At 38.7% G+C, this 24454-nt stretch overlaps 1 protein-coding gene across 3 annotated transcripts in view; it reads right to left on the bottom strand.

Moving 5' to 3' along the window:
- Positions 1 to 6670: 6670 nt before the first annotated feature.
- Positions 6671 to 24454, bottom strand: part of LOC126399034 (estrogen-related receptor gamma-like) — a 49540-nt gene continuing 31756 nt past the window's right edge. For all 3 annotated transcript variants that reach the window (XM_050058760.1, XM_050058757.1, XM_050058759.1), the window contains exons 5-8: positions 18552 to 18662; positions 16863 to 17045; positions 8955 to 9224; positions 6671 to 8539 (exon numbers count right to left, since the gene is read on the bottom strand). In XM_050058760.1, the coding sequence (XP_049914717.1) occupies positions 8295 to 8539; positions 8955 to 9224; positions 16863 to 17045; positions 18552 to 18662 (809 nt within the window). In that variant the 3' untranslated portion in view covers positions 6671 to 8294. The remainder of the gene's footprint in view (positions 8540 to 8954; positions 9225 to 16862; positions 17046 to 18551; positions 18663 to 24454) is intronic.

Raw genomic sequence — 24454 nt, 5'->3', positions numbered from 1 at the left:
GGTCCTGAATGAAAACTGGCCGCAGATAATAAATACAATTATTATGTTTTGTAAAATATTTTTGTTTAAAGCTCAATCAAGAAAAAAATTGAATTTAAGTTTTCTGAAAAATACAGCGCAGTGTCAATTTCTTATGGGAAAAAAGTATCACTACAAAACATTGCAAAGTAGCACAACATAACATAAAATGGGAAGAAAGTTTGCTCTATTGAAAAGTGGGACTATACAGAATTATAATTACACTATACCTGTCATATAAATGTAATTAATTTATTAGTTTTTTCTAGTACTATTAACTTCAGATTCAGATTCTATTTATTGTTATTTTTATGATGAAACATAAAAACAAAATACTGTTTCACATCTAAAACCGGCAAAATTAAAAGCTTTCAGCGCAGTAAAATTATTCAATTGATAAATAGGTAAATAAAAAAATGCAAAAAAGAAAGGTAGAAAATAAAATAGAACTTAATCATTTGAATTACTGATTTGATCCTATTAACTTTTATATGGCTTTTATTTTATCGTCTTTTGTTTTGTTTGTTTTTGTTTTGTTTTGTTTTGTGAAACCATATTGTCATATCATGTTGTGATCTGTGCTTTGTGTATTATCATTTCCCTGTCATAAAGAAAATTAAAAAAAAAATTAATTAAATTGAATAAATATAATATTAAACTTCACTTCTATTGCGCTTGTTTGTTTGTTTTACATAGTGGGTCACAATACAATAAGAAAAACAAAAATCAAAGAACATAATAAACAGAAAATGCCATAAAAGACAAACCAAACTTTAATGAAGCACATCAAAAATTTGAAGATGAAAAGAATGTATGTCTTAAAACATATCTGAAGAGGACCTTTACGAGTGAAATATTTGATATTCAGTAACTTTGTAGAAAAACCCCAATTGAGACAGAAGCTAGTGGAACATGTAAAGGAGTTTTAAATCATCAGGTGTAATATGCAGTTCATTTTCCAATTTATATTTTATTTCAGTTTTATGACAACATTCTCAGACTCCTGATCCAGTGACGGGGTGTTCACTCTGGTAGCAACAATGTCCTTCAAAAGTCCATTAGAAATAAACTTTTTAAGATGACAGACAAAAGCTATTAATCAAAACAAAAATACACTTCTCAGAATCGTTGCATCATTTTCTTGTTAATCACCTCAAGAGTTTGGACTAAACGTGGACATTTAAGGACCTTTATTTTGTGATGAAAGTCAGCAGTGTTAGCTGAACGTTAAGACGCATTTCCTGCAATAAAACAAGGACGACTTAATGTCTGAAACCAACGCTGCCACATAATAATTCCACCAAAACAAGGCGATTATTTAACACTTTCCTTGAATCTGCAGCCATCGCTCCAAAGTCCCAGACATCACCACTCTGGATAAGAGGGGGGCCTCACATTAACTAACTGCTCATTTGATTTATTTTTACAGAAGAGCTCTCCTCAGTCTAATACCCTAATCAGCATTCATACCTTGCCGTGATGATTCGGGACAATGCTTTTTTATTGAGGAAGTGATCTCACCCTTGAGTGCCAGAATCAGCCTTTTTTTACAGCCCATCTCCTCAGGGCCTCATCCATCACCAAGGTGTCTGGGCGACACGGCCGCTAGACACATACTAACTCATTTAAGGAGAGGGACATACGGGGATGTATCACTCAAAATCACTAACTCACTTACTGACGGCTGATGTGGTGAAACATCTCCAGCCTGTTCCAAATCCCTCGGTACACTATGTGAGTTTTAACCACAGGAAAATGAGGAGATTATTTAGCTTCTGCTGACAGATGAGGGGGGATGAAAGACAAATGGGTTCCCTTGGACTGGGATTTGCATCTTTCTTCTTCAGGTGTTGCTGGCTTTGTCTCGTCTCCTTGTATATACAAACAAGATCACATGCTTCATGTTACAGAACCAGTCATGACTGATTGCCACTGAACACTGCACGTCTCCACAGCTGATACTTCCTTTATCGATCATGAACTCAATCAAAAAACATGTAATCCTACAGAATATCTGCTGGTTCAATCACCAGTCTCACACAGGCAGAGCGCTGCTCATCATCCCAATCATTTCCAATTACAATTTCAAAATGAGTAGCATCAAACATGGCTGCTGGAAACAAGCATTAGCAGTTGTGGTGTACTGGGGGAATTCCCTCAAGGAGAAATTTTAACTAACCATTGTAATGGATTTATTAGAAGAAAAAAAAAACAATCCTACATAAGAGGTCGTCAGTGTTTTAATAACAGAGTGCCAAATTTAGGAAACAGGATAAAAACAGCACTGACTTCTTCAATGACATTTTTTTATGGCAACTTATATTGGACTTCTTCATGACATATGATAATATCACGTTTTTATTACTTTTTCAGACACACAATGAGATGACTTTGCTATGACTTTTAACAACTCTTAATAGCACTACACTATGAATCTTATTTTTTTGACTTTGGAGCGACATACTATGATTTTTGTTGATGACATACTATCACTTCTTTTAAGTGCATGGCATAATGACCCTCTCTGTCAAACAATATTATGACATTTTAATAACTTAAAGACATAATATACTATTACTTTTTAATGACTTCTTTTTAGCACACAATTCTATTACTTTTTAAAAAGCATTTTTATCATACTATACTTTTACTTTTTAACACATCACATACTATACTATGACATTTTTCATGATTTCAGATGACGTGACTTTTCATAATGATTTTGGACAACATACTATACTGTGACATTTTTTCATAATTTTGGACGACATACTATACTATGGCATTTTGTGATGTTTTTGCAAGACATACTATACTATGACAATTTTTCATGATTTTTGACGACATACTATGACGTTTTTTGATGGTTTCGGACAACATAAAATACTATGACTATTTTTCATGATTTTGGATGAAATACTATTCTATGACGTTTTTTCATGATTTTGGACGCCATGCGATTCTATGAAGTTTTCTCATGATTTTTGACGACATTACTATACTATGACTTTTTTTTCATGATTTTGGACAACATACTATACTATGACTTTTATTCATGGTTTTTGACGACATACTATACGATGATGTTTTTCATGATTTTGGTCAACATTCTATACTGTTACTAGTTTTTCATGATTTTTGATGACATACTATACTATGACTTTTTTCATGATTTTGGACGGCATACTATACTATGACTTTTATTCATGGTTTTTGATGACATACTATACGATGATGTTTTTCATGATTTTGGTCAACATTCTATACTGTTACTAGTTTTTCATGATTTTTGATGACATACTATACTATGACTTTTTTCATGATTTTGGACGGCATACTATACTATCACTTTTGTTCATTGTTTTTGACGACATTACTATACTATGACTTTTTTTTCATGATTTTGGACTACATTACTATACTATGACTTTTTTTTCATGATTTTGGACGGCATACTATACTATGACTTTTATTCATGGTTTTTGACGACATACTATACGATGATGTTTTTCATGATTTTGGTCAACATTCTATACTGTTACTAGTTTTTCATGATTTTTGATGACATACTATACTATGACTTTTATTCATGATTTTGACGACATACTATACTATGACTATTTTTCATAATTTTGGTCAACATTCTATACTGTTACTAGTTTTTCATGATTTTTGATTACATACTATACTATGACTTTTTTTCATGATTTTGGACGGCATACTATACTATGACTATTTTTCATGATTTTGGACGACATGCTATACTATGAAGTCTTTTCATGATTTTGGATGACATGCTATACTATGACTATTTTTCATGATTTTGGACGACATACTATACTATGGAGTTTTTTCATGATTTTTGGACGACATAGTATAGTATGTCATCCAAAATCATGAAAAAAAGTCATAGTATTTTATGACTATTTTTCATGATTTTGGATGACATACTATACTATCACTTTTGTTCATGGTTTTTGACGACATTACTATACTATGACTTTTATTCATGGTTTTTGATGACATACTATACTATGATGTTTTTCATGATTTTGGACGACATACTATACTATGACGTTTTTTCATGATTTTGGACACCATAAAATACTGTGACTTTTTTTAATGATTTTTGACGACATATTATACTATGAAGTTTTTTCATGATTTTGGATAACATACTATACTATGACGTTTTTTCATGATTTTGGACGAAATACTATGAAGTTTTTTTTATGTTTTTGGACGACATACTATACTATGACTATTTTTTATAATTTTGGACGACATATTATACTATGACTATTTTTCATGATTTTGGATGACATACTATACTATGACTTTTCTTCATGATTTTGGACGACATACTATACTATGACTATTTTTCATGATTTTGGACGACATACTGTACTACGATGTTTTTTCAGTTTTTTGGACGACATACTATACTATGACTTTTCATAATGATTTTGGACGACATACAATACTACAATGTTTTTTTTATGTTTTTGGACGACATACTATAGTAAGACTATTTTTTATAATTTTGGACGACATACTATACTATGACTATTTTTCATGATTTAGGATGACATACTATACTATGAGTTTTCTTCATGATTTTGGACGACGTACTATACTATGACTATTTTTCATGATTTTGGACGACATACTGTACTACTATGTTTTTTCATGTTTTTGGACGACATACTATTCTATGCCTTTTTTTTCATGATTTTGGACATCATAAAATACTGTGACTTTTTTTCATGATTTTTGACGACATACTATACTATGGAGTTTTTTCATGATTTTTGGACGACATAGTATAGTATGTCATCCAAAATCATGAAAAAAAGTCATAGTATTTTATGACTTTTTTTCATGATTTTGGATGACATGCTATACTATGACTATTTTTCATGATTTTGGACGACATACTATTCTATGACTATTTTTCATGATTTTGGACGACATGCTATACTATGACTATTTTTCATGATTTTGGACGACATACTATACTATGACTATTTTTCATGATTTTGGACGACATACTATACTATGAAGTTTTTTTTATGATTTTTGATGACATACTATACTATGACTATTTTTCATGATTTTGGACGACATACTATACTATGACTATTTTTCATGATTTTGGACGACATACTATACTATGAAGTTTTTTCATGATTTTGGATGACATACTGTAACCTTTTTTTCATGATTTTGGACGACATACTATACTATGACTATTTTTTATGATTTTGGATGACATACTATACTATGACTATTTTTCATGATTTTGGACGACATACTATACTATGAAGTTTTTTCATGATTTTGGACGACATTCTGTAACCTTTTTTTTATGATTTTTGACGACATACTATACTATGACTATTTTTCATGATTTTGGACGACATACTATACTATGAAGTTTTTTCATGATTTTGGATGACATTCTGTAACCTTTTTTTTTATGATTTTTGACGACATACTATACTATGACTATTTTTCATGATTTTGGATGACATACTTTACTATGAATATTTTTCATGATTTTGGACGAGATACTATACTATGATGTTTTTTCATGATTTTTGACAACACAATATACTATGACCATTCTTAATGATTTTGGATGACATACTATACTATGTCTATTTTACATGACTTTGGACGGCATACTACACTGTGACATTTTTTCATGATTTTGGACGACATACTATCCTATGGCGTTTTTTCATGATTTTGGACGACATACTATACTATGATGTTTTTTCATGATTTTGGACGACATTCTATACTATGACGTTTTTTCATGATTTTGGACAACATACTATACTATGACTATTTTTCATGATTTTGGACAACATACTATACTACGAAATTCTTTCATGATTTTTGACAACATACAGTATTTGTATGTTTTTTTATGATTTTGGATGAACTACTATACTATGACTTATTTAAATGAGTTTTAATGTCATACTATGCTGTGATTTTTTTTCATGATTTCTGGACGATGTGCTATACTTTGGCGTTTTTTAATCATACTATGCTGTTTTTTTGACACACTTTTTTGACATTCTATGACTTCTTTTAACATATTTTTCGACATGCTATACTCTAACATTTTTCTACATACTATACTCAGATTTTAATCATGCTTCCATATGATATTTTTTGCATCATACTATATTATGATTTTTTTAACGTACTCTTCTATGATATTTATAACTGTTTTTTTGACATGCTCTCCTATGACTTCTTAAATTATACTATGTTATGAATAAGCACTATCACCCTTTTACTAAAGCTATATGTTTATAGTGAGTTTCATTTTCTCAGGATGATTGTATGATGAGAAGATGAGTCAACTTCCTCTGCTTCCATCAGCCTCAACAGGCATCTGATGACCAGCGCTACCCGGAGCCACTGCTGGACTTCATTACATTATAGCTGTTAATTATAAATCTCCATCCAACTGAGCTCTGATGGCCTAAATGTGCCATAACGGGCCTCATTTGAAAATGACAGTCCATTGTCAGGCTGTGCAGAATAGACTGCACCCACGTCCTCGCTCTTAATAAATTTATTTCAAAGCCTTTCTTCTTTTTATCAAGAAAGATGACACTCAGATGATATGAGCTTTGCATTAAGGGGATCATCTTTATTGCCCAAGAATCCACCTGAGAATGAAATAGCACGGCACAGCTCATCCAAACAATGCTTATTTGCATCTTAAAACATCTCTGTTGGCATAAGACATGACGTATATACAGCAAAACGTACAGTACATACATTTAAACCGGCATATTGCTGCCGTCATCTTGTCACAAAAATATGCACATTATAGCGTCACAGTACCTTGAGTAAAATAAGGAGCAAGACTTTTATTCATTGTACTGAGATTCCTTCTGATTTCACCCCTTCATTTAACGTGTGCAAAAAAAAAAGACAAATTTTTAGGTATAACTACTCTTCACACAAAACACACTAACAGATAAACAGAGCGCCATCACCCGTTTCCCCAAACTTTATGGCTAAAAGAAAAAGTAGTGCACAAATTTCATCCTACACATAGACTTCTACCATTGAAAGGACATCAAATGCCTCCCTAATCCAGATTATACAGTATGGCAGCCATTTTACATAGTTAAAGTTATATCTACGGGTCTACAACAACTCTACAACATTATGATTTTCAAGTCCAATTATAATCATGTTGCCTTGAATTTTCACGATATGGTTTACATAGGTATCAGTGCTGTAGCAGAGAAGCTAGTAAAAAATTATCTTACAATGATATCGTTTAAAAATCTTTTTAAAAAATTATTATCCACTGTAATTGCTTTAACCTACTCTTCATTAATGCCACATTAGTAAATAAAAAACAGCAAACGAACAGAGCCACTTTTAAATAAATATCACTTTGCTGTCGTACATTTGTATTAATGTATCATTAAGTACTCTTTCCCTGAAATGTTCTACTAAAATCAGGCCAGTTATAGATTTATGAGATGCTGACCACTTAATAGCGTCCCTTTAATTACTTATATATGGATGTAGTGTAGATAGATACTTTTGCGATACACAACACAGCAGGGATGCAGGTTTATGTGAATGACTTACAGGCCACATTATATTACTGTGGACATATGCTGGTATTAATAGTACGAGTCTTTACTCTTTGGCAAGACTTACCTCTTAGGACACATTTACCTTTTCTATACAAAAAGGACGAACAAAATCAAATCATCAAAAGGCTCCCTAAATGCACTAGATTGCAGATTAACAGGCTTCAAGATGGATCAAAAATAATCCATGAGGATCTTCAAGTATCAGGTGGTCTTTGACAAAAGAAGCTCTACATTTGGCATGTTACTGTTAATATGTCTAGAAGGCGATTTCTTCTGCGTTTATGCTGTTTGTCCATCTGCCTTCGACCTTTGGAAGCAGGTCAACACGCTTAAATTAGTGTCACGAAAAGCAAAGATGACAGTGTCCTCATCGTCGAGAAGACGCTCAATGCAAATTAAACTGCTCCGTTCAAACTGTCATTTAGAGTAGGAAGGGTGTTGCTCTAAAATGTTCCACTGCTTGCCTCTAGAACACGCTCCCCGGCGACTGCAGATTCAAAACCTTATTGTCAAAGCTGAAATGGACAAATACATGGTGTCAAACCCCACCATTACCCGTTATCCTTCACTTCCTGTCCTCCTGACCGCCTGCGTTGGGGGTTAGGACGAACCTGATGGCTGTCTGTGTTGGGGTCAAGCTTTGGCCTCCAGCAGTTCGAGGAACAGTTTGTGCATGGGCACGCGGCCGTCCTGTTTGATGCTGCAGAAGTGCTGGACAGCACGAGCAGCCGTCTGACGGAGGAGAGGGAGGGTCATGATCAGTTTGCCGGCCCGCCGAGGGTCCTCTGGGTGGTGGGTGGCCTCGTAGTCCTGTAGAGCCCCGTGAAGGACGTCCTGGAGTCTCTGAACGGCCTCTGAGTCCTCAATTTGCATCGAGTCTGTAAGGAGAGATGGAATTGAGGAGTTGAAGTATGTCAACAATTTAAATATGTAAAACTTTATTTTTACAAAGTCATAGCAGAATTTCAAAACACCTGATTGTAGATTTTAATTTAAAGGAATACTTCACCCAAAAAATGCGCATTTGTTATCAATTATTTGATCTGTGTTATGTTGAATTTGTGAAAAAACTTTGTTTATTCTCACATGCCTACACGGTAAACGAAGAATCCAAAAACAGAGAAAATTTTTGATGACTTTGCAATTGATCATGTAGTTGTAGAGATATTTCAGTTTGGACAAATCTGTGGACCAACCTACTGTCTGGCCTTACCATCCACAGAGCCATATGCTGTACTGGCTAAATATTGTGCAGGTACAGAGCTAAAGAGCCTAATCTCTGTAGCAACTGACCTGAGTTAGCGAGCGCGATAGCCTTGAGAACCACAAACTCCTCCTTTTCCAGCCCCATGGCTTTATACTTCTTCACCAGCTGCAGGATGGCATTGTTGAGGTCGAGCAGCCCGGCCAGCTTCGACTGCTCCTCGTCCATGATGTAGTCCTCAGCGTACACCAGCTTGTCCTCCAAGGCCAGCGAGCGGAACACCACCCGCAGGATCAAAATCTCCATCCAGCCGCTCTGCAGCAGACTCATCTGGTCGGCCAGAGAGAGGGAGGGGAAGCCTGGGGAGACAAGAGGGACAACATGGACCAGTTATTTGGGGTGCAGAAGAGAGAGATCTTAAACGGACACTCCACATAGGGATGCATTTTATGAAAAAAAGTCTATTTACTTATCAGCTATATGATATCATCGGCCTCTGTGAAGGGAGCTTTATAAAACCTGAGAAAAAAATCACTGATGATGTCATCAGGGTCATTTTGGAATGTGTGCTAGATGACAAATATATCACAGAAATCTGCTTTATAAATTGAGGTATCGTGTTTAAAAGAGGTGAACATTTAATGGTAAGAAAAGGTCTATTATGTTCTGGAAATTAAGGGATCCAGCATTTTTGAAGACTGATCTAATTCAATAGCCCCCTTGCCCCTACCACTTTGCCCTTACCCCTCCGTTTTACGCGTCATGTCTGATTCTTATTGGGATAGAAGTGTAGGGCGAAGTGTTGGGGCTGCATGATCCTCTAAATGAAGGCTTTTCAGAGGCGCACTTCAAAATGAGTTGATTTTCTTTGTTAATAAAGATTTTAAATTATATTATCTTAAGTTTAATGTCATTTCAATGTAATACGGTCATTTTCTTTAGAACAAGCAGAACAACAACAAAAAAAACGATGCTAGTAGTATGCCGAAGTCTCGTTAGCTCACTAGCTAGCTAGCTAACTTTACATTGTTAGCACTGAGGCAGTCCAACAAATTTTATTGTTTTTAGATTTAAAATTTCAATGGGAAAAAACTTTTTTATATCTATATGTGTAGAAAATACTTCCAATATCTCTGAAACTGATCGAAACAGAAAGAAAATTAAAGCAAGCTTTGAAGAAATGGTTAGCAAGTAGTCTCTCATGATAGGGACCTAACAAAAAATAATACAGTGTTGTCCTTTTATGTGTCTTTTATTTCTGTATGTAATCGTTTATATTGTATTAGCACCTGGATTTGCATTTTTGAGGGCATATAGCCTATGATAGATGGCACTGTTTCTTTTTAAATTTAATGTGAGTTCTTTGAACACAAGTGTAGTTCCAAGGTGGCAATCTGAATCATTTGTAAGGGCCCTCCCCCAATCCCACGGACCCCAGTGCAACCCCACAGCCCACATTGTCTATATTTACGTCCCTGGTGTAGGCTGGCAGGGTACATGGGGACAGGGGTCGCTTACATTAGCATGTTGCTAACAGTAGCCAATAGAGCACCGCTAGTTGCCTGGTATTGAAGCAGTTTTCTTATCTGATGACTTGTTTGATTGACTGATAGCATTCAATTTAGGTTGTGAGCAAATCCTGAGCGTCCTGATAACGGCAAATACATGCCTGTAGCCCACACAGAAGAAATCACTGCAGCAGAAGACGAAGAAATCAACGACTACCGATGATGTAGATATTAACCAATACCTCTTGTAACATCGCTCTGAGAGGCAAAGGGGTAAAAATAAGAAACGGGATTGGGCTGAAAGTCATAATGATTCAGCATCTGCTGCACAAATTATTCTTTTAATCTGTCGCCATTTCATAAAGTTCCCAGACTTTATGAAATGGCAGTAGTAAATTGCTGAAGTACCCCTTTCAGTAATTTGGTTAAATCATGTCTTATATTGTATCCAAATTCCCCACTACTTCTGTTTAAATCAGTGATTTCCAGCAGTTTCCAGCATTAATATTAATATCTATTCAGTATAGTAATATCAATGATACAGAATTCCTGCAGCAGAATGATCGGCTCATAAGAAGGCCACATTGCAAAGGGCATAACAAAGGACAGAGGGAGTGAATAGATGTTGAATTTAATTACACTCTGTGGGACACACCCACTTTGATTGACAATTACACCCCACAGGAGCGTGATTAAACCTGCTCACGTCCCCCGCATAAACCCGCATACACACGCTCACACACACGTTTACTGTAATTAAACAGATGATTTTACAGAGCGAGGGGAGGAAGGGGAGGCGTTTGTGTTTTTGACACCATCGGGTGATTGTTATCAGGATCCACTGCTCTTTACAATCACCACGGGGACGTGAGTGGCGCCCGTTTCCCCACTATCGCTCCCTGATTGATTGGAAACGCTGTCTGTGCACAATTTCATTGGTCGATAGGGATCAGTATTCTGGCACTGGACCATCGATCAGGGACAGAGACCTGTGTGAGTGTGTGTTTGGGCGTGTGTGATGAAATCTGAGGCAATATATTGATAGATTTTAAGGACAAATACAAGTTAAACCTTCCATAAAGAGAGAAGAGCGTGTTGTAAAGTGGCGAGGCAGAGGGCACTGAGGGCAGGAAGGAGTGCTGACATTTGGGGAGAATCCTCTTGCCAGCGTTGGCTGTATCATATCAACAGCAACAACACACAGCCAGTCACACCACAGTCGTCTTTAACACACACATTTGACAGCCAACTTGCAGCACGGACTCAAAAAGGCCAAAAGCAAAGAGGGCAGTTGGTCTTTAGCCAGCTCATCTGCCAGTCTGGCCCTCAGACTTCAGCCCACATCACCGTCAATCTGCCTGATAAGAGCGGACGCAGAGGAGGGGGAGCAGCCAGGACAGTAGCCCCATCACACTCACCTCCCCCTGGGCAGAGAACTCAGATGGCCCAGGCCACTTTGCCCAAGACCCTGCTTCTCCCAGCGATGGGGGCCGTGTGGCCTGCCACTCATCCAGAGCTGATGTGACATGGCCATTACGCTGCTAGGAGGGGGCAGTCTTTTTTTTTTAATATCCAGTCTCTGTGTGTTTGTCTTTTATATCTATCTTTCTTTCTTTGTCTCCCGTCAGCCATCGTCGTCTCTTTTACCTCCTCAACCTGTCCCGTCCATGATGCTACTGCCCCATCGTTTCATTTCCTCTTGTCTCGTGATCTCTGTCATTTCATCTCAAGTCACTATTTCTATCTTTTCCTTTATCATTTCTCTCTTTCTGTCTCTGCCTCTGTGTTTCAGTTTTTCTCTCTGTCGTTATCTATTAAACTGCAAAAGTAAAAATTCCCACTCACTGGAGCGACAATGTTTTCAGGCAACAGTGTCATTTTGTTTGCCAAAAGGTCCAACCAATTATTCTAATAATGTTTGTAAGGCTCCAACTTGCACTTTATTTTCAGTATATTCAGTACAGATAATTAATTAATTCACTATTATCATCATTGTTATTATTATTATTTAATAACTGTAATAAAATTTATCATGTAGGGATCTAATATTGTTCGTTTAATGGGTTGTCACTATTGATTTATAATGTGTATTTTTGTACTGGTTGTGTAATTTTTTGCACCTCTGACCAAATTAAATCCTTTTTTAAATAATAAAGTTAAATGTAATTATTTGTTTAACTTGATAGAGTCTTAGAAGTGAAAAAAAGCCTTTCAGATGTCATGTGAGCACAAAATAATTTATGTATTTCTTATTTTATTGAAAGGTCACGTTTGCTGTGGCCAAGTTCGGCAAAGAAATAAATTTTAAAAAACATGTAAACCAGCTGGCCTGATTGTATTGTTCTTGTATTGTTTCCTCCTGTTTCCAGTCTCTGTGCTAAGCTAAGCTAAAGAGCTGCTGGTTCCAGCTTCATATTTATTGTACAGACGTGAGAGTGGTATTGATCTTCTCGTCAAACTCTCTGTAATTAACTGACACTAATGAACACCAACAAACTGCCTGCTACTGATCAGGTCTTTCAAGGTCACCTGTTATGCCTCTCCTTATTTGGTGTCATATATATGTTACCATATCGGATGTTCATGTTAAAAGTCACCAACGTTTGAAATAATGAGATTAATGCATCTAAATGTTTTCTACATTGGCTGCACCATGAGGTCAGATTGTGACAAATTTTAAATAGTGATCTGCAGGCACACTATGGCAAGAGTTTACATTACGTACACTGCTACATGTAGCTACATGCTAATGGCAGTGTAATCTTGCTCGCTGATGTGGTTGATTTCTCCTGGATTTCGGATTATATTCCGCTTGGAACCAACACATTCTCACCAAACACAACAAAGCGAATTGATGTTTTTGTTTCTTCAACGACAAACGCACGTGATTAGGTTTAGGAAAAAAGAACAGGGTTTAGCTTTAAAATCTTACAGGACACAAACAGCGCTCTCCCGGGTGAAAGTCAGTGTTTGTTGGACCCATCCACCAACGGCCTCACCCACCCTACTTGGACTTTGGACTATCCTATGATCTGCAAATTCGAGTCTGGTTTGTGTTTAGGAGCTAGAAGTAGTAACTTTGTTACAGTCATTCACTGGCTGCCATAATGGAGATACAGAATATCTGAAAATGCTGACAAATCAGAGGAGATTGGGCTTTTCGGGAGGGAGTCTTAAAGGGACAGGCACTAAAATGGGGCATTTCAGAACGAATGTGAATACAGGTATTCCAGCACCGACAGTATGATGAAAATTAAGTGTTTTTTGAACATTAAAGCTTGTAAACATGTTCCAGTAGAGACCCAAAATACAAGTATGAATCTGAAAATGAACACTATAGGTCCCCTTTAAAACTCCTCTCCTCTGTCTTAAACAGATGTGAATTGTTTCATGTAAGAAGCCTCTTTATTGGCCTCAACTCATCCGATCTAAGTGCACCTTTTGTTGCATTTTACTTGGTTTTCGTGACGTTTCATAACTTTAAGTAAAATTAGTTTGACAGCTGGATGAATGCACGGCTCCCTGTCTCTCCCTCCCCTCAGGTGGGTATCTGCTGTGTGTACGGGCGCTCTCCCAGCCAAACACTCCACTGGCAAAGGGCTACAAATACACCCATCAGTCGGACTACGTCTGTCTCGTGCGCTGACAGTAAAGAGCCGTCAACGGGAGAAAGGAGGCAGACAGCAACGGCCCGGGGGGTGAGAAGGAGAAGGAGGAGGAGGAGGAGGAGGCGACGATGCTCTCCTTCCTTTTCTAACTGAACAATGGAAATGCTGATGAGAGACACCAAACACCAACACTGACTCAAATGGCAGCTTTATGTCCACTTTGTAGGAAGAAATACGGGGACAAATATAGTACACACACACACACACACACACACACACACACACACGCACACACACACACGCACACACACCTGCTTTGTTTGTTTTGTAAGCATTTCAGAGATAGGACATCAAAAAAAAGCCCAGGTGTTTCCCTGGTGATGTTTTGGGTGTGGATAACCACGGCTGATAAAGCAGCAGGGCTTCAGTTAGAGGAAACAGACGATAAGAAAACAGCACCAAGGAGAAATCGAGACAGATGATAAAGCCTTTAGTGTGCTGGAGCCTGCAGGGTAAATACTGATTAATTTCATTATTAATTAACTCATTGCAGCTGGAAACTTTGAGATCTACGCTAGAATTTAAAACGCATTTCTGAGGTTTTTCTGACTGATCTACAGATAGACCATCGCTTTAAATTTATATTATGTCAAAAACATATAAAAAATGCCCATCATTACTCACTAAAGCTTGAGGTGACATCTTCAAACAGCTTGTTTCATCCAACCAACAGTCCAGAAGACAGCAACTTCCAGCAGGTCAGACTGAGGCTGTCTGTCTGAACAATGACTTAAAATGCCTGTGCAGTGTTAACATACTAATATTAATGTCATCCATATTAAAGGTCCAGTGTGTAGGATTTAGGGACATCTATTGGCAGAGATGGTGCATAATATTCATAAATGTGTTTTCATCAGTTAGTCACCTGAAAATAAGAAGTTCAGAGCAATTATTTGTGACGAGATGAAACTGTTTTAGAACGTTGCAGAGAAAAGTTGCAGCGGTGTGAACTGGCTGGTCTGAGCTCGACTCAAGCCGACTGATGGCGTCACCTGCAACTCTGCTGGTCAAATCGCAGGCGGCTGGTTTTAGAGCGTAAAGCACGTCACCTGTTTCTACAGCAAATCAGCTTTCAATAAAGTTGTCCGTCAAAATGATTGTAGACGCGTGTTTCCTCCGTCCCAGCCAAGACCTCTGTTTCCATCCTCATGGTGTGCCAGTGTCAGATGGTGGGACCCTGCTGCTCGCAGCCGTTTCATCACTACTACAAATGCAGCTGTAGCCAGTATCTCACTATTACTATCCTCATTTACATTTTAAGAAGCTACAAATTATATTCAGCCACAAAATAAACCTGAAAAGCTGCAAATCAGAACAGAAGTACAGAGAGTTGTTGCATAGAGATGATACACCGTCTCATCTAGTTGCATTGGTGTGAACCAGCAGACAGCGCATTGCAAGTAGATGCCTGTTTCAACTCGTCTCGTCCCAAGTCTTTGGTCTGAACTGGGCTTTAGACTGAGCTGTTAATATCTACATACAGAGCAGGTCCTCTTCCAGGGAGTCCACCATGTTGTTTCTACAGTAGCCCAGAGAGGACAAACCAAACACTGGCTCTAGATAGGGCCATTTGTGTTTTTGCATTAGCCTTCATAATTCTCCTACATGCACGCTTTACATGCAAGTTTCAGTTGGTTGCAATCTGCAAACTCACCACTAGATGCCACTAAATCCAACACACTAGACCTTTAAATACAGTCATTAACAAGCAAGAGAACGGAGAATGAAAACAAGCTAAGCAAAATTAAAGCAGGTATAAAATACTTTGTTACAGTGCCGTGTAACAAATTATCAAATATTGGATTTGCTAAAAGGCAGCAAAGAGAAAAGTCTTTAGCCTTGATTTAAAAGAACTTCTAGTGGCAGCAGATCGGCCATTTTGCTGAGTTTGTACCAGATATGTGTTGCATGAAAACTGAACGCAGCAGGACCTGCCCCAGACGACCTCAGCGGTCTCGGCGGTTCATAATGTAGCAGAAGATCAGAAATGTATTATGGTGCTTTGTAAACCAACAGTGGTTTGCTGACAGATAAGAAGCCAGTGTAAAAACCTGCAGACATCAGCTTACTAAGACATCACCTTGTGCTATGTGAGACTGTAATGGAAGAGAAGAAATTAATTTGTCAAATTAGAGCAGCTCAAAAAAAGAAATAGAGCTTCTGAATAAGTGCACGTGCTGCTTTCCATTTGTGTGTGTGTGTGTGTGTGTGTGTGATTTGTGAGTCTCCAAAACAAAGTATCGAAAGCAGACCTGCAAACCTCTGTTGCCACCGCATACGATTACGACCGCCAACATAGCTGCATACCAGCGTTTTAATCCCACTAAGCTGTCAGAATGCACTTCCCCTCTCCTTTCCACCATCTCATCCAAAGGAAAAAAAAACTCAGAACATCCCTTCTGCTGTTCCTGTGTCAGAGGAGAAGCTAATTGTGTTCCAAGTGTCAGGAGGATTTCCGTAATTCAGAGACGGCTGTGGCCCAGGAAATGAATTAAAACTTCCAGGTGGCCACTGGTCATCTGGTTGATATACTAAGAACCCACATTGGTCAGCAAGGGCATGCCACACACACACAGTCACAGTCACAGTCACACACACACACTGAGGATGACTGACAGATAACACACAGCCGCGCCAACATGCCCCCTCTCCTCTGGGCATCTTGGCAACCACAAGTCACAACAATCTCCTCCTCTGATCTGATTATAGACTTAATGTGAGCTAGTGTGTGTGTGTGTGTGTGTGTGTGTGTGTGTGTGTGTGTGGTGGAGTGTGTGAGCGACCAACTGCCCGACTCCACTGACTGACTGAGCGATCGTACCTGGGATGTGTTTGGCCCAGCCGATGTTGACCACCAGCTCTCGATCAGCCAGGTCACACAGCGTGGTCAGAGCCTTGATGTCGCTCTCGGGTACGGTGGGGTCCGGCATGGCGAAGATGCCCTCTGGCTCGGCCACCAGCAGCAGAGACACCACCTTGTTCTCTATCGCGCCACCAACAATGACTGAGAAAGATGGAGAGAGTGAAATTAGATTTTTAATATCATAACCACCTCTATTTAATCATTATTTATCATATGACCAGGTAATTTAGGCCGTTACACAAAAGCACATGTAAAGAAGCACCATCAGAAACAATCACAGACTTTGAGATTAAAGTCACAAATTTATGAGAAAAAATTGGAAAAAATAGTGGAGGTATTTTATTAAGGAAACACTTTGCTTCTCTTTGTAAGGTTGGATCAGCCTCATCACACCGCCTACGCTGGCTGAGGCAGATGGCCAGAGGTTGATGTTGTTTCCTCATCCAATCCATTTCTCTGCAATTTTTGACTTAACAATTTAAGGGAATTAATTTGAATTAATTTCAAGTTTTTTCTTGTACATTTACGACTTAAATTTCAGAAAAAAAAATATGTTTTTTCTCATAAATTTGTGAGGGTTTTTTAGAGCAAATTCATGAATTTAATCTGAGACAATATCAGAGTTTTCTTCTATTAAATTCATCAGTTTTTCCTTGTTTATATATACGTGTTTGATTTAAAAGAAACTCTCATAAATTTGTGACATTTTTCTTGTAAATTTACAACTAAAATCTCAGAGAAAATGTGAGTTTTTTCTAGTAAATTTATGAGATTTATTTCTTCTATTTATTTCTATAATCAAAGTTTTTTCCAGTAAATTATTTTTGTAAATTTACGACTTTAATCTTAAAGGATATCTGAAGTTTTTCATGTAAATTTATGACTTTAAACTCAGACAATAACAGTCTTTTTTCTTTCTTGTAAATTTGTGATTTTTTTTCTTGGAAATTTATGCCTTTAATTTCAGAGAATATTATTGGAAATTTGTGAGTTTTGTCTAGTAAATTTATGACAAATCTCAAATAATCTCAGACAATATCCAAGTTTTTTTTTTCTCAAATATTTTTGATTTTTTTCTCTTGTTTTTTCCTTTGCTCTTGCAAATTTTTGATTTTAATCTGAGCATATTACCTCCCTCCCCTGACTTTTGTGACCCCTGCAGTGCTGTCTTGTGAAAACCATATACCTCCAAATTCAGTGATTTTAAAGCAAAGGGGTTAAAGTGTTCCTCTATGGGTTGAGAAAACCCATAAAGCCATTGAAACCACTCAGGAATATCTGAAAAACTGCATGGTATTATGTAAAAAAAGCTAGAGATGGGTCTTTTTTTTTTAGCTCATCAAAAGTTGAGGTTTTGGAGATACATGGTTTTCACAGGATGGCAGTGTAGTTCATTGCAGCCATTCAAAGCTTCTTCCTACTTCTCACTTCAAAACTACAGCTGGCGTTGATTAATGTCGACTCATTAGCAAATACAAGCTATAAAGATGATGAAGTGTTACAGCAGACAACATCACAGAGAGCATGATTTGACTGTTCTGAACTCTCAGACCACAAATAAAAACAGATCCTCTCATATCAACAACAAACAACCATTATGTACAATAGTCACATTCATCCACCACAGTTAATAGTTTGTACACTTACATGTTTTTTTCTGGGGCAAGGCGTTCTGTGGGTGCAGATACGGGCTGTTCTCAGCGTCTATTCTCCTCTTGTACTTCTGTCTGCCGCCTCGAACCCGGTCCAGACGCACACCTACAACAACACAAACACCACGACATTAATGTTGTAACGATGTAGTTTAACACAAACTGCTGGCACACTCTTAGTATACACTCCATGAAGGCAGACTTTGATGTTTTTCAATCTGGACCCTATTTTCTCATGTTTAAGTGTCTAAATGACTAATGGCAACAACAATTTTTAAATTTGGAAATTTTGGAAACATCAACAGAATAGTTAGAATTTCCGTCGACCAAGATTTTCTGTGGTTGATCACCGCCCTAGTTCAAACAGGTGATCAGTTAACCATCACAATGTCGCCCAATCATCAACTCCCACGTCTTAACGCCTCCTAGGAGACATGAACGGGACGCGTCTAACGCCTGCACAGCAGCATGCATCCTGTAACACGACACCCAGGAACTTCAGAGCAGCCGATGACAACTGCTCATCTTAACGAGCATTGTGGTGGCCTCGTCGCCACGGCGATGGGGATTTAAGAGTGTGTGTGTGTGTGTGTGTGCAGGGGGTAGCAGTCAGTACAGAGAGTAACAGTCACCAGGTGTATCTCTAAAGAAAATGTGTCCAGCGAGTGTGAACGTGACTCAGGCAGCCTTCAGTAGTGGTGTTGGGTTTCCTGATCTACACAGTGTAAACGGCCATAGTGACCCTGAATAGATCTATAATGGCACTCTGAGGGTATTATTTGCCCACTTGACACCTCTCAGTGACACTTCATCCCTTTGAGCCTGCTGCCTCCTGCGCTCACTCTTACCTATGCAGATATTTATGGAGCGCATACATGAACATCCACGTTAAATAACATAATGTCCTCTTAATCAGGCGTGTAAATGTGTTGTAGGGTTGAAGGGTTCTTAGTTTTTTGCATCATTGGTTTGTAAAGCTATTTTGTGTGTCATTTTATAGTTAAGCTATTACCATAACAACATTTTTATAGAATTTCTGCTTTATTAGTTAATGGGCCGTGAACACAGAGAGGAAAGATGGAAAGAGGAGGACACTCGTAACGAAGCGGTGGTGTGAGAACGTGGCCTGTGACCTTTGCTGTGAGCCAACGGACTCTTCCACAAGACCACTATGAAATACCATGCTCAGATGCTGCATGACTGGTTACTGTCATATTTAAAGGTGGACAATTTTGACAGATAGATGCTTGCAGAATCCCCACTGGCCCACATCCTTACAGGTCCTATTACAGTGCTGTATGTAAGCCTATTTATCGGACATGAAGACAAAAAATCCTGTAAATATAGACCTATTTTACATTAGAGATTTCTGTATTTCATTTTTCCTCTAAGCTCCTCTCACTGGTATGAGGTGGGTAGGACTTTGCAAAAGGTGGTGCCATGTATTTCCCTGCACCAATCAGGGTTTAACAATATTTGAATCAAAATCTGAAGACAGTTGTTTGCTAATGTTTTGAGACCTCTGTCAATCAAACCACACCTATTAAACTCTTGATAAGTCATAAATACTTAAGAAATCTTAAAGGCAAACTACTTCAATTTTCAAAATCCATATATGTTATTTGTATGGTCTAAGGCAGTCCAAAAAGTTTAGTAATTAGAACTACCACCCCATGGTTGTATGCCTTCGCCCACCAGTCAAGTTTCATTACAGTTTATGTCCATGTGTGTGAAAACGCAGATCCTTCACACACAGAAGATCTATACAGTCAGCTCAGTTTTGGGATGATATAACGTTGAATAATGGCCAGAAATATATTTTATGCAAAATATTATGATGTCACAGTGAGGGTGACCTTTGACCTTTTGGATATAAAATGACATCACTTCATTATTTTATCCTGTTAGACATTTGGGTGAAGTTTTGTTATAATTACTGTATTAATTCTTGAGTTATGGCCAAAAACATGTTTTGTGAGGTCACACTGATCTTGACCTTTGACCACCAAAATCCAATCTGTTCATTGTTGAGTCCAAGTGAACATTTGTGCCAAATTTGAAGAAATTCCCTCAAGCTGTTCTTGAGATATCACACTCACCAAAATGAGACAGACAAGGTCACAGTGACCTTGACCTTTGACCCTTGACTATATAAATCAAACCACTTCATCGTCAACTTCAAGTGAATGTTTGTGCCAAATTTGGAGAAATTCCCTCATGATCACCACAGTTGCATGGTGCAGGAACAGGTATGGGGCACAGAGTGGGAATTTAATAGCCACCATTCTCCCTGTAGATCAGTTCACTGGAACTGTATTGCCAGACAACAGCGTGGGTCCATGTTTACCTCCTGTCAGCTCATGTCATTCAACTACACTGCAAAACATTGCAACAGGAAAAAGAAGCGAATTTAGGCCCTGATCACATGCGAGGCGCACTGCACCGTTGTTTTTGTTTTAATTGTATGCTACTAATAAAAAATGCTTGCTATGTGTTTTTATTGTTGCCAGGCAACCATGCAATTTCTTTTCACAGTAATCAGTAGTTGGTTCCTAAAATGTTGAGGCAGAGGGTACTTGCTGTAGCTCTGGTTGAGGGTGAGAGGCTGTCAGCAGATAAACAGAGATCTGTGTGGGTACATGAGACCCTATAAAAGAGGGTGGATCACGGGGAGTACCACCAGTTGGTCCAAGGGCTTCGCATCCATGATGGCTGTTTCCAGGCATATTTTAGGATGACTCAGGGGCAGTTTGACAACCTGCTGTCTATCGTCGGGCCGTCTAGCTCTGGGTATCCAGCAACCGCTACCACCAGTCTCTCCTCCATTGTTTACCAACTGTAAACTTGCTGTCGTGACCACCACAGAAGCCCCGCCTCTCAAATCATTCGATTGGACAATAGGAAAAAAGCGGAGATGGTGTGGGGCGCTTTCATTTCAACTCGAGAAAATGCTAGGCACCTAAAAAAAGCCAACAAAAAGCTTCATTCTCATTGAAAACAATTACAAAAAGTCGACTTCAGCTGCTTAAATGCTTTCTGTGTCATCAGGGTCTTAGAATACTGCTGTTGTCAGGATTGAAATGGTCTGTGACAAGTCAGGGGACCATCTAAATGATTCTGAAGCAGTTATTTTAGGGGTCCCCATGTGCAAATACTCCATCAAAATAAGTTCCTTCCCAAGACTTCTTTGCAAAGGTGCCGCCAAAGACGATAGTGCAGAATTCTGATGGGTTCAGACAGATCTTTCCCCAGCGCTGGCACGGGGCGAGAAAGGACTGGCTACGGAGACTACTTTTGGTCCGATGACGGTGAGATGTGAGTTGGCAGTTTTGGGGCTCAAAGGAAGAAGTGAAGAGCTTGCACTCAGGAAGATGAGTGGGGTATTAGAGAAGAGATTGGTCGGGCAAACTCAGTGCCCCCTGACCCCGTGGTGATGTCATGAGGGGCAAACAGTAAGTGTGGATTATCCCGGGCTGTTGGCAGGTGCCTCTCCGAGGTGTGAGATGAGGGATGAGGGTGCTCACTTGTGCATCAGATTAAACACAAACTGCTGGCAAACACTGGACTAAATGAAGCGACTTTGGTCACTTGATATGTAAGTAAAGTATGTTTTATACGGGTTTAATTGTGTGCGCTCAGATCTGACAGTTATTCCAACACACACATCAGAGCTAAGTGTAACTCTTCACAGTGGAATGTGCTGACAACCAAAAGGCCAAGAATAGCTTTGGTGGATAACAGACACACACACCTCCTCCCTGTTCTTCTGTACAGCCCATCAGAGTTCGATAAACACCGACTACTCAGACATTGATCTATTTTTTGCTGCTTTCATCACTCAGCCTTCTTTTGAGAGCGTCTGGATCTTCACATGGGAGGCTTTACAGGTTCCCAAAACGCACATGGTGCAGCAGGATCAGGAACACGGACATCCAGCCGCTGATCCGGACTGATCCTGGTTACCGTGCCCCCCCCGTCCACCACCCACTGCCTCCATCACGGCTGCCTCCACCAGCATGTGTTCAGTATAAACAATCTGCTGAGATATTGTGACAAATGTACACAACACCGCTGTGGCGTTACATTCCCTGCACACTGCCTCTCAGATGAAAAGGATTTGGAAAGTTGGCAGTGAAAAGCACACACATAGTCTCTGTGTTCTGTTCTGATGCTTTTCTCAGAATACAGATTAGCACAGCGTGATTAACACACCTGAGACCAAGTAACGTCAGGCGGCAGGAAGTGGGGATGAGATAACGAGACAAAGGACGGTACTTTACTGACGTATCGCTGCACCACTGACCATTTCTCTTTGGAGCATACATTAAAATACAGGACCACACATTTAGTGGAGAACGGGGTTGGTTGTCATATTCATTAGATCTCGCTACCTAGAGGGCGCTGTAAAGAAATGTAGGTACTGAAATTTCACTGCCTTTGGTTTTGAGGTTTGAGGTCACCTACAGGGTCATTTCAGGGGTGTTGTTGCATTCACAGCGGGCGCAAGAACAATGCGCGCAAGCGAATTTCATATAAAGTCAATGTAAAGACGCAATTAGATGTGAATTCCTGCTGGGCAGGATCTTGAGATCTTGAGACATATGACGCCGATGAGTTTATAATAAAATAATTACTACCATTAAACAGTATGAAGGGAGAGCTAGTCTTGCGTAGCCAGACCTATCTCCAGTTTTGGTTGTTCAGCCAGTGCAGGGCTACAGTCGACCTCCATGGCTTAGAAGAGCTCACCTTTGGGTGGGGTGTATTTCCTGGAGCTTTAAGTTGTTGTGCTGTCGGTCGTAGTAGCCGAGTTGTTTCAGACCAAAGGTTTGAGGATGTGTTTTTCGCAGCGGAAAGAGTTTTAGTCCAACTACCTGCAGCAACAGTGTTCAAAGTCAAAGTAATGGGAATACTTCCAGCCGCTAAGGTAAGTTTTAAATCTTCCAAACTAGCTTGCTGTTTTGTGACGTGCCTGCACAGAGCAACGATTACATAAATGAGTCCGCCGATGTGATAGTTGTATTTCAAGTCAAGTAAAGTTGTAACAAGTTGTTTGATTTTGGGGTAACTATAATATTATTACTGAAATTTTATTAGTAATAAGTGACACTAATATATAAGTGACATAAGTGACGAAAAAGTAATATTATTAGTGTAACGCGTTACTGCCCAACACTAGCCACAACATGTGGTTATTAGCTTAGTCGCTAGCAAAAAGTCACAGTTGAGGATGCTCGTCAAATCCTGTTCTGGGTTGGTTGTTCTTTGTTTTGTTAAATAAGGCTGAAAAGTGCACCAATAGTAATGATTGTTTTCTTGATGCATGAGCTGCTTCAATTTTCCTATGTGCAGTTTGTCTGCACAGCCTGGTCAACCCATAGAGTATTTAGAGATGTCTCTTGTGGGGCGCCTTCTAGTTCACTTAGTAGAGCAGGCGTCCCATGTACAAAGGCTGTGTCCTTAACGCAGCAGCTGCAAGTTTGATTCCAACTCTGGCTCTTTGTTGCATGCCCCCCCCCCCCCCACTCTCTCTTTCCCCATGCCACGCTAGACTTTCCTGTCTAATAAAGGCAAAAATGGCAAAAAATAATCTTAAAAAAAAGAGAAATGTCTCTTGTGCTTCGAGACTTTTACTTTTGTTCAGAATTCAGCTCGTTGCTCCGAGAAAAATTAAATGTTCTCTTTGGGATTGATCATAATGATTATAATTATTAGCTGTTTCAAAGCCATCTTGCTCTTTAACAAGAGAATAAAAGGACAGGGTTTTTTTTGGGGAGTTTTTCCTTATCCACTGTGAGGGTCCAAAGGACAGAGGGATGTCGTATGCTGTAAAGCCCTGTGAGGCAAATTGTGATTTGTGATATTGGGCTTTATAAATAAAATTGATAGATTGATACA

Source organism: Epinephelus moara, chromosome 12, assembly GCF_006386435.1.
Source record: "Epinephelus moara isolate mb chromosome 12, YSFRI_EMoa_1.0, whole genome shotgun sequence".
NCBI lineage: Eukaryota > Metazoa > Chordata > Actinopteri > Perciformes > Serranidae > Epinephelus > Epinephelus moara.
The sequence above is the reverse complement of the archived record's forward strand: the minus strand, read 5'-3'. Positions and strand labels throughout refer to the sequence as shown.